Source organism: Rhyacophila brunnea, unplaced genomic scaffold, assembly GCF_057557595.1.
Source record: "Rhyacophila brunnea isolate RB1 unplaced genomic scaffold, BYU_Rbru_1.0 scaffold_8, whole genome shotgun sequence".
Classification (NCBI taxonomy): Eukaryota; Metazoa; Arthropoda; class Insecta; order Trichoptera; family Rhyacophilidae; genus Rhyacophila; species Rhyacophila brunnea.
This window is the reverse complement of record NW_028233350.1, coordinates 20,687,602-20,705,078: the sequence shown is the minus strand read 5'-3', so window position 1 is coordinate 20,705,078 and position 17,477 is coordinate 20,687,602. Positions and strand designations below refer to the sequence as shown.

The window sequence follows — 17,477 nt, the reverse complement described above, 5'->3', positions numbered from 1 at the left end:
ATATTCCAATATAATACCTATTTGCATGTATACGATTCTCTAAACTAAAATAAAACAATAATCACAAACCATACTTTCTAAGTCTTTTCTTTTCATACGAATAAGTTTTCTATAGCGTTATTTATTATTACATCGTATCTACAACTTTTCCGCCTCCCGGTATATTAATACATCTGGGAATGCAGCCAGCCCCACGTTCGTTTCCTTTGTAAATTAGCAATCCTCTTTTTCCGTTCACGAGCGTCGTAATATTCTCAAATGGAAATATCGACAGGGAGATGTCTAGTACTTTACATATTACCATTACATACAAATATTTTCAAAATTAAATGATTTTTCTTTTAAAATAATAATAACGACTTCTTTACGTTATGTTGAATGATGCGCAAAAACACTCTTCTTTGTATGTTGATTGGTGAATAGGCTTGATCGTATACTTGCGGTATTATTTTTAATGAGTTATCTTTAATGTAATTGAATAAAGAAGATTTCTTTTGGAAATGTAATGATTATACATAAAAGATGTGTATTTTTTTTTCAAAAAATATGCTTTTATTTTTAAATCTACGTATTTATTAAGAAATAAATATACAAAATGTAATTAAGTTAACATTAAATTTATCAAGGTTATTTATAATATTTACATGGTATAAGTAGGTACTTCTGATTAGGGATTCCAATCCCGGGATCCCGGGATCCCGAGCTATTTTCGATACCTATGAATCCCGGGATTGATAAACTTAATCCCGGGATTTCGGGATTTATTTTTTTTATGAATTTTTATGGAACATAAGATAAAAGCGAAAATATAACAGAAAAAATACTTTTAATAAAAAATAACTACATTAGAAATAAACTGAGTTTGAATCAAGTTTGATTTATACCCATGTGTAAGTTGCCGATTCATTTTATTTTTTCACATAAATTATTAAAAATGAGAAAGATTGGAAAAAAACAATGCTTCACAGTTTTAACAAAGTAATTCCACCATGACCTCATACGTTTAACGGCAGTTTCATATTTGGCTGACTAATTAGATTTATGAAGCGGAAAGGCCATAAGTACGCCATGATTATTTGGTTTAATATATTAAATCTCGCTAATCCATTCATTATGTCTTTACTATCACACAGCAATCTCATATTAAATTCACATTATTATTTATATATATATTTAATATTATTTACTCCATTAAACTTATATATTTCCAAGATTGAACGTAGATATACAATATTAACAATAAATATCTTAAATAGTATAAATTATACTAGATTTATTTTTGACCGATTTTATCAATGTTATGTGTGAATAAAAAAAAATACATTGACAATGGAAAAAATGCCAATCCCGGGATCAGAATTTTGGCTCGGGATTTGATTCCCTACTTCTGATAAATCAAGTCGTTATTTTTATATCAAAAAATATGTTTAAATAATAATACATGGGACTTATTTTCTTTCAACCATTTCTTGAAATTGTTTAGTTAACTGACTACTAACTAATCAGAAAATAATTTTGTGAAATATCTGCGTCCAAATCAATCAGGTACCATAGATAATTCAGTAAAAAATTAAAATATTTTTTTATTATTTAATCTTCATTTGCGGTTTCTTTTCTTCATTCAGTATCTTCAGGTCAACTACGGCCAATATAGTTTTGGTGGTTATCTTATTTTTTTCTTTGTTCATGTCCGTTGCCAAAGCCATCTATAATCAGGCCGCGGCACCAAATATGCAAACTCTAATAGTAGTGCTAGTTATTACGTAAGTACTTATTTTGGTAACCTGTAGGTATGTATCAATTGCATATTCCTTCCATATTAATTAACGAATTACCATTTTTTTCAGTATGAAACCATCATAATTTTCTACAAACAGTTAATTATAAACAATAAACATCACTACGATCATAATTCACAGTTTTATGTTGCAGCCTGAATATAGTGGGCATTGGTTTGTTTCGTATGAGGAGAATATGCTATATTATAGACACCGCGTATTGCCTCCACCATTTACATCCTCTGAGTTATATTTAGCAGTTTTCTGGAATGTTGGAATCAGATTGGGTTAATACAGAAAAGATAACTCAGGTTGAGTCTCTCTTAAGGTATTTGTAGCATTTATCAGACATTATTTAAATGTAAGTTATAAATAAACCAACATCATCTTCTGTATAATATTGTATTTAAAGTGTTTAAAAAATCTGTGCGTGTACTTATGTAGATACGCGCGTTAGAAGTTATACTTCTTTGACGTAACGAAACAAAAAATTATCCTGCGTGCCAATTATTTACGAAAGTAGAAAATGCGATAAAATAATTGAAGAAAGATATTTACTACAATGAATAAATTTTTGATTAAAAAGCATAATCAAATCAAAATGATATTTATTTATACACAGTTAAATTATTACACAATTAAACAAAAAAAAGCCGGATAATGAAAAATGATCTTTAATATTAAATGAAGAGATTTATACAAGATTATTAGATTTAACAAGTTTTATTGAATTAATAAATATATACTAACAAAAAATTAACCTCAAATACTTAAAAACACTTTTAATTATTATAAACACATTTAAATACAAATTTATTTATTATTTACACAAGTTTTATCACTGATAAATTTTTCACTGCACAATGTGGGAAAAATTAATTAATAATAATATATATACGTATCTGTGTATACAGGTAATTATTGACAATTAATAAAATATAAATAAAATGTAATACATGAACTGCTTCACTATGGATTTTAACAAAAACCACGCGTTATTCTGAGTACCTTGCATTTGTTTACAGCTGACTGATTCGTACATGCGCGTTGGGTATACCCCGATCACGTTCACGGCTAATTTCATCATGTCGCACTTTCGTAACGGTGTGCGCGCGCAGCTATTAATTTTACCCTCTACTAAACGCGCCAAAAGAATTAGTATAACTTTAAAAAACATACTTATATTGTGAAACTCATTTAAACTTAGACCAAAATGCCTTGCATTTGTGGAATGAGCCATAAATAATAATACAATATTGATAGTTCATTATATAACATTATATTATAATGAACTATCAATATTAAAATTTATTTATGATATAAATTTAAAACTACACATACTTAATAGTACATTTTGTTTTATGTACCTACATTCGTGCACGTGTGTTTTATTTTTACAGTTACTGAATTAACCCTTCATAAAACGTTCTGAAGTTTCAATGAATTATCGTCATAGAAAAGTCCCTTATTAAAGTAATTCTATCTCTTGCGTCGTATCTGTATATTAACTTTTGTTTTCCTTTTCTTACAGGGCGAATTACCTACTCTTTGGCCTACAGCCGTTTTGGTTTCACCTCACGAATGGTCTTCTGCATGCAGCAGCTTGCCTTCTATTCACGAGAGTATGCCTATCTATAGCTCGTCTCCAGAGAACCTTCGCTGCCGTTGCTGGACTCCTATTTGCTGTACATCCTATCCACACAGAAGCGGTGAGTAACTTTTATATTAATTATACATATATATATATTTAAGTGGATAGTATTTATAGTTTAACATTATTGTTTTACGTCTTACATATTTAGATTATGTGAATTTGTCTATACAAAGCATGATAACTATTTGAGCCCAAATTATTAACATAACTTCAAATAAATTTTTGTATACCTAAATAACAAAATAACATTCGTTGTCATTAGCAGTAATCCTTTGTGACTGCTATAAGCATAAGTCATAAATAACTGAACGTACACTAATTGAAAATATTGTTATCTAAATTATTTAAAACTCTGATAGAAGTATAAAGCGGTTATCAAAAAAGGGATATATATTTTTAATTTAACTCTTAATAAATTGATTGTATTATAAGCTATTTTGGCATGTTGCACCATTTTGTTGGTACCACATAATATTATCCATATCAAAATCATCTTATGTATGCTAGAAAAAATCAGTAATCGTGTTTTTGTAGCGTTCTCTATTCACAGTAACTGCATTACCACAAATATGGTCCAATAATACCTCCAGACCATAAACAACACCAAATTGTTAATATTTGTAGATGTAAAGGTATTTCAATAATAGCATACTAAGTATGTGTTTTCATTACTCCAAATGCTACAACAATTCTTCTTATTTACGAAGCCATTTAACCAAAAATGAACTTCATCGCTGATGATGATTTTTTTCATGAATTAATAATGAGTCTGTTTTAAGTTTCTCTAAAGCCCAATCATCAAAACCGACACACTGAATAGTCATTGAGATCTTTAGATTAAGATTTAGATTAAGTTCTTGGATTAACTCTATTATATACGCCTTCAAATGGAAATCTTTATGAATAATATTTCATATAGTGCCATAAGAAAGTTCAAGTTCTTGAGAACGACGTGCAATCGATTGTTCTGGAGAAACTTCCACAACATCGATATTTTCAGCAGAACGTTGATGTTTTTGCCAGGTTGGATTCTTAACATCACAAATATTACCATTTTACTCTAATTTTCTAAATAATTGACCATAATTTTGTCATGTTACATTTCACGTGACATGTCTACATTTCAAACGCAGACTTAAATAAATAATGTTAATTAATTAACAATAAATTTGGCACAACCTTGTTAACAGTATGTGTTAACCTTGTTTCTAAAACAATGATCGTTAAAAAAAAAAGAACCAATGGGGGTTCTTCCCGCTTTTTTGAAAGCGTCATGCCAACAAACAACTTATTTCCGCCCACAAGATCTTCACTCCGGGATTAGATTTAGTGCAGTACGGATGTCATCAGTTAACATTTAGATACAGTTTCAACGCCATTTGTAGATACTTCCTTTCGGACAGGAAGGGTTCGCAGTTCATAGTTCCAGCCAAGATGAAATTGCAGCCATCACACTTAAAACATAAAGCTTAGTAATCATTACCATCTTAAAAGAAATACTCTATGTCCCATACCAAGAGAACGCATCTCGAATTTGTATTAAAATTTCAATTTGTTTTCGTATCAATTTTAAATTTCAATGTAAATTGATTGTGTGTAATTAAATAACACTTTTAACGATTAAGCTGTGTTCTTATTTTTATATTGTTATATTTAATTTGTAAAAAAATTATAATTTAATATTCCAAACGAGTTTACAAATGACATTTTATTCGAGGTAGATAATGATTTATAAGGCATTCTTTACAGAAGGTTTAAGTTAGCAGAAAGCCGAATGTATACAATTTGAGATTAATAGTACTAAATATTTCATGTTTTATCGATTGAATTAGTTGGCACTCCATGTTTAACAATTGTGCATTACAATTATTAAACTTCTTTTCTATTATCATTCTAACGATACTACTTTACACTTTTTTCCTTTTTTTAAATATAACAATTTTGACGTAATGCCCAATTCTTAGATCGAATAGATTCATTATCGTTGTATTAAATTTTAACAATTTGTATATGGTGCACAACTACTGTGTATTTTTCCATGATAGTTTGCCAAAAAATACTAAACACAGATATTAGTTTTGATGGAAATGGCTTCTATGACGTTTTAAAAATCTATAGTACTAATTTGATAATCCTTTACATAACTAAGTACCTACATACTTAAAATTAATTTAATCTCTGATATAAAATAGATGTATCTATCTAACGTATCTATAGTGACTAGTACTGGATTCATTTCATTTACACACACTGAAATAGTGAAACAAATGAGACAGATTGAATAGGTAAACAATTTGCGAACAATGGTTGCCTTTTTTTGATTAACTACCTAATGACTTTTTGCCGAGAATTCACAATAATAAAATAAAACCTATTATTACATTGTAGTCATATAGTAGGTAATAAATCCACAGAATATGTTTCGTTAGTTTAGTTTAGATGGACTTGCTAATTAATGATAACATCAATATCAATCACTTGTCTAATGAATACCCAACTAAACTGACGAAATATGTCCTGTTAGATATTCAATAATGTGGGTTAATTATTATTACACCCACGGTGGCCGCGTGGCTTAAGCGTTGGACTATAACGCCGTGGGTCCCAGGCTTAAATCCTGGGTCTGACAAGTATACACATATTCTTTTTAAATTTGTGTATGAGTCAGAGTATGGACCTTATAGGTTGAGCAAGTGGCTGACATCCATTTCTCGTAAAAACAAAATATTTCAATACAAACCTCCACTCTGTGGAGGCCCATTTGATCCTATTAAGATCGGACATGGTCGAAAGAAAAGAAAAGAATTATTATTATATAAAATATAATATTATGTTTTATTTTAATTAGTGTACCTAAAATTGACAGTTTATTTATACCATGGAATATATTATTAACATTAAGAAGGAAGCTAGATACTTGGGTATATAGGTTGTTTGAATATTGTACTATTATTCATTTATTTGAAAAATACACGTTGAGAACATAACAAATTATTAATTCAGGACGTTTACAACATGACATGAATAAAAATTACAAGTAATCAGTTAGAGAAAAAACAAGGTAGAGAAAAAAAAACAAAGCAAAAATAGCTTATTACAAAAGAAATAAAATTAGAAAAATAACAATAATTAAATATAAAAAAATACAAATTAAACAATAAAATAGAATTTAAAAAACAGAATATATAATGGATTATATTATTGACGAAGTGTGAAAAATAAAACCACCACAGAATTTTAGTCTGCCAGAATTATTCTTAATAATATTATCTTTTTTTTGTAATAAATACAGATAAAAGTGACATAAAAATGAACTCTACGTGCATTGTAATAAGGGTAAATTTCCAAACTGCATTAATGTGTAGTCCGTCCATTCTTTTGTAATTAAAATTAAAAAATCATTAAAAACAATATAATTTTATGGGATATTTTTAATGAAAACTATTATAAAATATACAATATATTACATCTACTTAAAATATAACTCTACCTACATTGCAAAAAATGTGATTGCTAAAAATTTTCGCATTTTTCTGTTATTAAATTTGTATGTAATGGTGTATCATATAAACATATCAATTGTATCAAAATTACTTGGTTCTAGAATATTAATATGGAACTCATTTACTCATTTACTCATGATCTCCAATACAAAGCATTACGAAAAATAGAAGTAGAATAACCTACTACCTACTCATCAGTAGCCTACATGCTGTGCGATGTATTTTTCGTCCGCTATTATTACTTCTTTAGTTTCATTATTGTAATAACTTTATTTTCAGAAAAGTAAAATCCTTTGGATTCGGTTACTTTGACAAATAAATTTTCTTTCGAATTTGGACAACCAGCATTCAGAGAATCAGTAGGCAAAGCATGTTCCATGTTTAATAATTTTCGCCGTCAGGGTTTGATTAACCATCATCTGAGGAGCCCCCCCCCACCCGCGAGGCGCAAAGCGCCAAGTTTTGAGATAATATTATTATTAAATATAATTAGCATTTAATATTTTATGTGTTATATTGAAATTATTATGTGTTATAGTCAGTCTTGTTTTCTATTAGGTTTAGGTAATTATTCAATATTATATTATCATAAACATATTACTATGTACCTTCTTCTCTATAGTTCTTAAATATTACTATTAGTTTGCATAATATTGCTTGATACGTACAAACTTAAATGACTAATTACTCTCTTGGTAGAGCTATTGATCACTTCCTTAATGGTTTCGTACCTGTATGATAATATATCAATACAATATGCTTGTGCATAATATTTAGTTTATTTGTATATTATATAATGTTTCATCTACGAATATGTTGCGTATCTACTAAATACAATATAAACTTTGTCAATTGAAACACCTTTCGCAAGTAAGTACATAAATTATTGTAACTGAAACTCGGGAAAATTTTAGACGAGAAATATTGTAGGTACATGAAAGCACAGTTTTACTTATTATGTAAATTTTTAAAAAGCTCGATATAATGTATAAAAGATGCGTGTTTGCGAAATTTCAAATACTCAAAATGGTAATTTTTCGGTGTTTTACAAACTTTGTTAACACGACTTAAACTTTATTAAATACACCCGCTCAGGAAAACACTGCGAGTGTTTTTGATTTATTGGCAAAGTTCAGAAAGTACGTAACCCACGATCACGTCCTATAAGCATATGATAAACTTTCGAGATATTTGAAAAGCAGCTTTTTTGCTCGATTTTTCTCTGACATTATTCAATCAATATTCATAATTCCAACTTTTACGTGTGTGAGTATTGAAATTCAATTCAATGATGTCGGAAATTACCAATTCAGTTTGATTTTTTTAAAATATATAAAACAAATCAAATGTACATATTTATATGTATTTTAATTTTATTAAAACATAGAATATTGACGTTATTTTTACAGTTTTGTTCTCATATTCAAAAGGTTAAGTTAATACTTTTTTCGATACCATCTTCATTCATATTAATTTCACCTATTGTTTTTTTATGTTGACTACTGTTGAATTTTCTTCACTTTTAATTATAATGCTTTTAATCACTTACTTTTCACCCATGGTCGTCTGGTTAATAAAGCGGTCATCTCTGATCTCCGGGGTTTAATTCTGCAGCTGTGGAAAAAATGCTTGTTTCTTTCTCAATATAGGTATGTTTGATCCAGTATAAGAACCGGATGGGCTTGGCAAACGGCTTACAACTATCTTAGTTGAAAAATCTGTTACTTATTCACTCTATAAAGGTTCAAATACTTAGGACCAAAGATGGTAATTTACTTTACTTACCTGCTACTATATATTGTGGTACATTTCATCCAGCAGTACCATTAATTCTATATTTAAAGCTGAAAATATAGCCATCATGGTGACCTGGGTGTGAATGGAATCTTTGTAAAATATCTTTGGCACGGATGCGACATATGAAGATTGTGGCGTATTAACTAATAACTTCATTACTTTTGGAGGCTCTTGTAGTTCAGTGTGTAATACACTGAACTACATCCGAGGAATCTGGATTTAATTCCCGATGACATCACAAAAAATTCAAGTATGTAATTTTCTCAAAATCTAGATGTTTGATTTTTTCTCTTCTAATGCTACATTACTATTTTACTTTACTGCTATCATCTAGTCATAAAGTTTATTTTAGCGTTAAAAAGAAAAATATATTTTTCTATAATTAAAAAAATACTGTGAATAAGTATATCACAATCGTTCACAATTTCCATGACGATGTCTACAATATTATTTAACAATATTGCCTAGTCAGTTGTTTTTTTAAATTTCACCGACCACTACTTTTCCAATTATTTTTCCACCCCTCTTACTCTGAAAAACGTATGACAGATATTTCTTTTTCACATGTTATTATTGTAACCGAATGCGGAAGATGGCTATAATCATCTGACCAAATCATCTATCAAATTGTGTTTCACCCTACTTTGACGTCTCCTAATACGTTTTTCACATTTCTACAAAACAACAGCGCGTGGGTTGATCGCTTTCGGTGAATGGAATTGAGACCTGGCTACGCGATGGTATGAGACATGTCCGAATTGAGAAAGCTCTATTATATTCAAGTCAATTTCGGAAGCTTCTCCCATTTATTGTGTTTGCGCTTTTGCGAGTATTATGAACCGTATTTATGTAGGTATAACTGAATTCAATTTCGATAGGTAGCTTAAATATACCTTTATTCTTGTCAGTAGTAGTAGTAACAAACTATTTAGGAAACTATTTTAATATTACTATACTGATGTGTATTTGTATTACAGTGAATATAAATCTAACTTTAATGAACAATTTCGATTTCTACATTTAAATTCATAGTCAATAACATTTTCGAAGACTGGAACTATCATAAGCTACAATAAATTTTTAGTACATAAGTTTATTATTATAACCAAATAATATGTTAATGAAACCTTTTTGACTATAAAAGCAGTGACTAAATATAATAAGTTTAAAATATAACGTAAAGGTTGACAAAGTTTATTACGTAGAAGTATGTCATATTCCAGATTCATTTCTTTTAAGCTTAATATTATGTACTATGTTGTCATAGATTTATTTAATTATCATACTCAAGTAAAAGTGCTCTGTGTTAGTATTATAAATATATAACATATCAAGATAAAAAAAAACGTCAAATGGCAAATAATTGCACAAGCAAATAAAAATATCAACTCACCCGTCATTATTTTTTAAATTATAAAACTGTACCATTAACTATTAACTCATTACATATTAATTTCCCTAAGATACCAAATCAACCATAATATTAAAATCATTCTGAATTTTCCTTCGAGTATTATAATTCATAATAACCTCTAGGTGTAATTCAAAGTCTTCATTACATTACTATTAGAAATAATTAATAATTCCTGGAAAATACTGACATTTAACAATACCCAAGAGACATAAATCGGTCACAGTGCCACTTCAAAAGGGCTGGATTACTGAAATTATTAAGAAGAATTAAACACTAAGATGATTGTATGGAATTACTTTGAAAAGCTTCTCAAAGCGTTGTATTATCTCTTGCTAAAATTGCTAACCTTCTAGTAGGTGGACAACTTTTATACCCTCCCCCATAATCAGTTATCCAAAAATATACATAGATAAATTTCTAATGAAAATATAATTTTACTTCAATTCAATTAAGACCGATTATACAATATTCTAGGTATCCAAATTACATGTAATTAAAGGTAATCCAATTCGTTGAATAAAACCTTTATATAAAAGATAAAGTCTGAACTCACGAAAGTGAAGTTAAAAAAAAACTACTAGGACTTAAAGTGGACTTGGTTTTGTTTGTGTACTAATTTATATAAGCATATGTAAGTAATTATAAGCATTTAATCATCATTCTATACGCAATAAGTAAATAAATTATTAATCATTACAGCGCGAACGCCACAGCTGTTGTGTCCTGATTAGGGGGGCATTAGATATAATTAGCATGTTATTTAAATGTGGTAATTAAAAATTAATTATTTGCTCCCTCCGCAGTGAATCGGAGATGTATCGTACAGATATTTCACAATTTATATAATATATTGATTCTGTTAATAAATAATTGTGAATCTGTTTTACCTGCTTCTCAAAAATAGACGTGTGTGCTTTTTGATATCTGACTACATAAACTGTTGGACAAGCTCCACAATATCTTCATACCACTTATATGAAATGGATTTATGCAGTACTTATATTTTTCAGAGTGTCAATCTTATAATTTACTTTAAATGCGGCACTTTAATAATTGTAACATTTTAATAGGGTTACCTGCTTTTTAGAATGTAACTATGGATATTTAGAAATTCATCTAACCTTCATATTTAATCAACAAAGCAAGCCAGCGATCAATCTTTAGCTTTGTGAGAACTATTTGTATTCATTAACTATGAAATTACATCTTACGTAAATGTGGCTGTATGTTAATATTTACTTACCACTGCAAAATTAATCTTGATTTAGAAGAAAAAAAAACTGCTCGGAACTGGGTAATGTTACATATGGCAAATTGCCAAAAATAAAGCAGAATCTTTTAAGTAATACTATAAACACAGCAGTGGTTCACGTATTGTTATTCTACAAAACAACCCTTTGTTATGTATATTCAAACGCAGAGAAAAATAAGATCAATTAGTGAAATATTAGCAACGGTTACTACAGTTGCTCTTAACATTTTTAATAAATAATAATATTATTGTACTGCATAATTTTCAAAATCTCTTCAAATATTTTAGAAAATAAGGTAAACTAAGTAACCATCTCACACCATTCACTATATGAATGAGTACCCCTTATTCGTTGAGCCATCGGTTCGCCTATAACTTATTTGAAATAAATCGAATACTTAAGTCATCGGAGTGTTCAAGCTTCATCAAGGTAAAACAAATACCTCTCTGATAAAATCGAGGTGTATACTGATATTTTTTTAAAAATTACTAATATAATATGGCGCCAAGCATGAACCAAATTTTCATATAACGTATCTATACTAATTGTGAACTAAATTATTAATTTTTCTTATTTTCAATAATAAAAATCATAGTTTTATAACTCTTGTGTGATTTTACATTTTTTTTTATTTTACGTCATTAACCTATAGCTTACGGGCCGCACAAAATTGTGTTTTTGCTAATTACTTTTCAATTGCAAATTAGCACGTTAATTACAAAATTAATTAAAGGGCCCGTAAGCATTGTGTTAAAATATTTCAATTGAGCAAATACCGAATGATGTGGATGACTAACTAACAACCATACCTTGTGAAAACATATTTTATTGTAGTTTCTACTTTGTGGGGGGGGGGCATATTATACGTCAGTTGAAACCATTGATATACTACTGGATGAATCATATGCTTCTTAAAATGATGCCCGATTTTCAGCGAGTCGGCCTTTGTTAAAATTTACTGAGTAAGCCCGGTCTAGCTTGCATCTTACTCTAACTAATAGTCAGCGCATGACGACTTGCTCTGTCTGTTTTGCGTTGCAGCCACCCTTAGGTTCACTATTCCAAGAACGCAAATTTAGTTTTACAGCCAGGGCAATACGGGTGAAATTCGGGAATCCATGTTAACGGTCTTAACGCATTATACCTACAAGGAAATATTATAAGACGATATTCGTTATATCTTTTGTGGTACATTTTTAAAATGACACTTGTATGGGAACTGCTCATCTAGTAGTATATCAATGGTTGAAACACAAATTGTAATTTACAAATATCTTCATTTTTTCTTCATTTTTACATATTTAATTATTAATTTTTGTGGTGGGTCAGGTCAGGGACAGATTCTTCACGAGAGGAGTTATGGAGGGATGTGAAATTATTTTATGACTTTACCTTACTAAAAAAATGGTGGACCATTTTTGCATCCAGTAAAACTGTGATGAATGGTTTAATTTTTTTAGACGACAGCCAATAAAAATCAATTTATTTAATAGCGTTTGATTACTGACATTGGACCACTGCAAGTTAGTGGATATCAGAAAACAGATTAGTAAAATAGAAATGTAAAACCCAGTTGGCATAAACCAAGGTTTTGAAGCAGGGTTAGATTTATTACTTTAGGCCATAAAACCTAAGGGACAAGAAGCGCGCCAACTGTCCTCAAAATTGAATGCGCGTTTTGTTTACGTAACCAACTTTGATGCATATTATGATACAGACATAAATATTTAAAATAATATATTCTTTAACATGTGTTTAAGTTTATCCCATATTTCTCTCCACACTCAAGATCCGTAGCCTGTTACTAACCACACGGTAGGATAAGCAAATTCCCTACAGTATTAGGGTACGTGATGAATATTTTTTATTCTGCTTTGAAATTCATTACTTATGTCTATTAGCTTTGAATTAGAAGTGTTTTACCACGTTTTTATTACCTCGTATTCTTGTTTGTCCAGTACATTTTTTTTCTTGTTTGTCCAATACAAATCTTGCAATCGATTTTTAACTAGTTTCCCGACTAGATAAACACTTTTAGAATATATCATAACACGATGACAATGCATTCTTTTAATACTTTTAGCCATCTTTAAGCAAAATTGAATTTATTTTCAGTTAATTCTGTTTAGTATGGAAAGTTATTTCAGAAAAAAATCGTAAAAAGTCAAACACTATTATTGGTTGCTAAGGGGGTCCTAGTTTCAATGTGAAATGTCAAAATATCATTTCAGTATTCCATATTTATTCAATATTTCTATCAAGTACAAAAAAAAGTATTTATTAATACATTTACAATTATAATTTAAAAACGTGGTATTTAAAAAAGTTCTTTTTATCTTGTAATTATTTATAATATCAAGTCAGACATTTATCAAAATAAAAAAAACTTTTATATGGATTGATATGTTTTGTCTGTAGAGGATGACTACTCGCGTTGTCAATAAATAATACTATGTCAGATTCTATTTATGATTTTATATTCAATTCGCCTGAAACTAAGGGAAGTCATTTTTTCTTTTCATGCAATCACATTAAAGCACGTGAGTCAGATTTTGTGTGATAAGACAATTTTCGCAATATGGCCCCCTACCAAGTACTGCACCCATCCAATAACGGCCTTCCGCTGTACAAATACGATTGGGAAACATATTTATTTACTATGAAAATATTTCAGGCATGCCGCGAATTGATGTGTGTAGAAGAAAGATGTCTATTCGCGCAGAAAATAAATATAACATCGATCCGTCAATAATAAGTTGGTAAGAAAAAAACGAAATGGGTTTTTCTTAAGTACTTACTCGGCGGGACTCAGACACCAAAAGGTCTCAATAAATTTGACTCAATTTTCATTGTGGAAACGCTTAGTTTGCAAGCATTTTTATCTTTTTACCACAAAGCGACATTGTCTAACACAAACCATTTTTATAACAATTTATTGGATATGTAATCTCTTAAATTGAGATAAAAACATGAATTTTATGATTACACCTTTCTTAAAAACCTTTTTATTATAGTATATATATATATATATAGGTATATTAGAAAGATTTTTTTATCGTCGTATTATTTTATATACCTCGGTTACAATCTTGTACCTATGTGTTTTAGATTATATTATATACATTTATTTACGAACACATTTAAGTAGTCTACCGAACTTTTGAATACGTAGTTATTCAGTGACTATGTCAAATTTAATTTATCTGTTGATTTTTTTTCAATGTACGTTTTGGATTCAAAACATAGTACACTGAAAAGATTGAACGTATCAGATTCGTGGTAAAATAAAGTCTCTTCAAATAATTATCTCTATTGTATGGAGATCCACCATCTAGCTAGGAGTATAAATTAATAAATATATTATATTTGTTTATATATAGGCATACATAATATGATTCCTTGTTAAAAAGTTTGTTTTATATCGTTTTTTTATATTAACTATATAATAGACATACAATATTATAATAATTTAATTGAAATCTTGGCAAAATTCTTCATTATACTATTACAATAATAAAAAATATCATTGTATTATATTACATATATAATAATAATAATACCTCGGTGTCATACTGATAGACCAAACTGTACAATTATTATAATTTACAAAAAAATATTACCCGGTGGCAATACCACCTGTTGTTATTCCCATACGTACATCTTCTCCCTGTTTTCTTCTCTCTCATACGTTTACGTTTATGTCATGTCTTACTATCTTTGTATGGTGTTTCAGACTCACTTATTTGTCAAGTCTGTTGAGGTTTTGTAAAGTCTTTTGACTTCGCCGACCACGCCATCGCTGAACTTGTTCATTTGTCAAGCGACGACGATTAGCTGATGGTTTTTCCCGATCCATAATATTTATATTGTTTGATTGAGTGTACATATCTTGTCTAAGATTACAGTAGGTCACATCACCCTATCACTTTTATAATTATTACTCTGAATCCTCTTGAATAACACACTAATTTCTCGATTCTCTATCACTTGATATGCTATAACCACACTATAAACATAATATGTCATATTATTAATAAGAGTGTCATTTGTTTTCTTTTATGGCCCAGTTAAAACAAATGATTCCTTCGATTTTTCAAATTTTGAATTTACATGTATACGTATTTAATTTATTTTCTACATGGCTCTTTTACACATCTTCATATTATGCTTCTTTCATACGTTACAGATAATCAAAAACTAATATAATATATTATGGTAATTTATATTTACCTATCCAATAAGCAGTTTTGGCTACTGACATAGTGTGTTAACACTAATGCAATTCAAGACAAAGGCAAATTATTAATAGATAAATATAACGTTGGTATTTTTATTAGGCTAATGATTGCTTGAAAATCCACGATGGAACAGTTAGTAGAGAGCCGTTTTAAGTAGCTGTGGGTACAGGTTTAAGAACCGAAGCTCGTAAAAATAACATTATTTTTTAAGGTAATCATTTTTTGAAAAAGTTAGATTACCTACCTTTAGTGTTGTTATTTTATAAAACATACATAATACCTCAGAAACATACCAATTAAAAATACGCTTTGACTGAATGATTTTGATTTATTATCTGAATTTACTGAAATCATTGATTCAATGACCAAACATTTTTCATATCTTCAAAATATGTATTTTGCTTTTTAATTATAAAGTTTTTGTTTGGTTTTTTCAATATGTTCATCAATTATAATTTGTATGATGTAAAAAATACATACACGAATTCTTCTTTGACCATATCCGATCCTAATAGGATCATATGGGCCTCCACAGGGTGGAGGTTTGTATTAACAGATTTTATTTTTACGAGAAATGGATGTCAGCCACTTGCTCAACCTATTAGGTCCATACTCTGACTCATACATAAATTGAAAAACAATATGTGCACTTGACAGACTCAGGATTCGAACCTGGGACCCTCGACTCAATAGGCCGGCGTTTAAGCCACGCGGCCATCGTGGGTGTATACCATGTTATAGAAAACATTCTGTCGGTATTAAGGTAAATATAAATATTAACAAAAATGACTACACTTTTTCAAGTATAGGTACACGTAAATAATATGCATTGTGCTCTCGCAAATTAATTTATAAATATTTTTCTTAGGAAAAACTTTCGTAATGAAAGTTTTCCTGTTGGAAAGCACTCATTAACTTCACGCTACGTTAAATGTTTTACAAGATGCAAAAAAAAATATAAGCATATTATATTACCACTATTCTACTCTACATAAATCGACTGTTTTTAAAAGCGGTACATAATTATATTAATAATTCAATTGATCATAATGATTCGTTGACTAAACATGTTTCATAATGATAATGAATATAGTAGACTTCTCTCCTTGTCAAATAATTAATGTGTAAGGACCCTGATCATTATATATGAATACCTATTAATATAGGTAGCCCATCCAAATTTAGATATGGTATATAATATAAAAATTAGTAGAATGAAATTGTGTTTATGCATTTTGATCGAATATTTATACGCTTGTACTTTTTAAAATTGATTTAAGGTGATGTCTTTACCTACCAGAGGCAAAAGGATTTCAAGTTATACACATTTATATTTTTATAAAAATTTATGTTTTTTAAAATAAATATAAAAAATATTAAAACTATGAAGTAGTCAAATAATTCTGATGTATTGCTTATAAAACCTAATAAACTAAATTTTAATAGTAAATATGACCATAAAAATATACGGTGGGGTCCGATTCAACAAATTCACATTTAAGTGTAGGATCTTTTCTCAGTAACATGTGACGTAAGTTTACGTGTTATACACGTAAGTTTATCTTTGACTTAAAATAAAAAATATTTTTCTTTTTAATGTTTTCAGATACATAATTTATACACAGTTGAAATTGTAAATTATCAAAAAAATGTCTTAAATTGCAAGCTTCGTATTTTTCCGCTAGGTGCCTCTGGTAGGTAAAGACATCATCTTAAATAATTATTATGTTGCCTTTTACGTGAATAATTATTTAGTTAATAAACATTAATATTTTAAACTATATTATATCTTCAATGTAATTCTATACTAAACTAGATATACGCAGTACAAAGAGTTACT

At 28.9% G+C, this 17,477-nt stretch overlaps 1 protein-coding gene across 1 annotated transcript in view; it reads left to right on the top strand.

The window, feature by feature from the left end:
* Window positions 1–17,477, top strand: part of LOC147064029 (protein O-mannosyl-transferase TMTC1-like) — a 571,636-nt gene that overhangs the window by 413,802 nt on the left and 140,357 nt on the right. Inside the window, exon 2 of the mRNA XM_085959137.1 lies at window positions 3,310–3,487. Within this exon, the coding sequence (XP_085815263.1) occupies window positions 3,310–3,487 (178 nt within the window). The remainder of the gene's footprint in view (window positions 1–3,309; window positions 3,488–17,477) is intronic.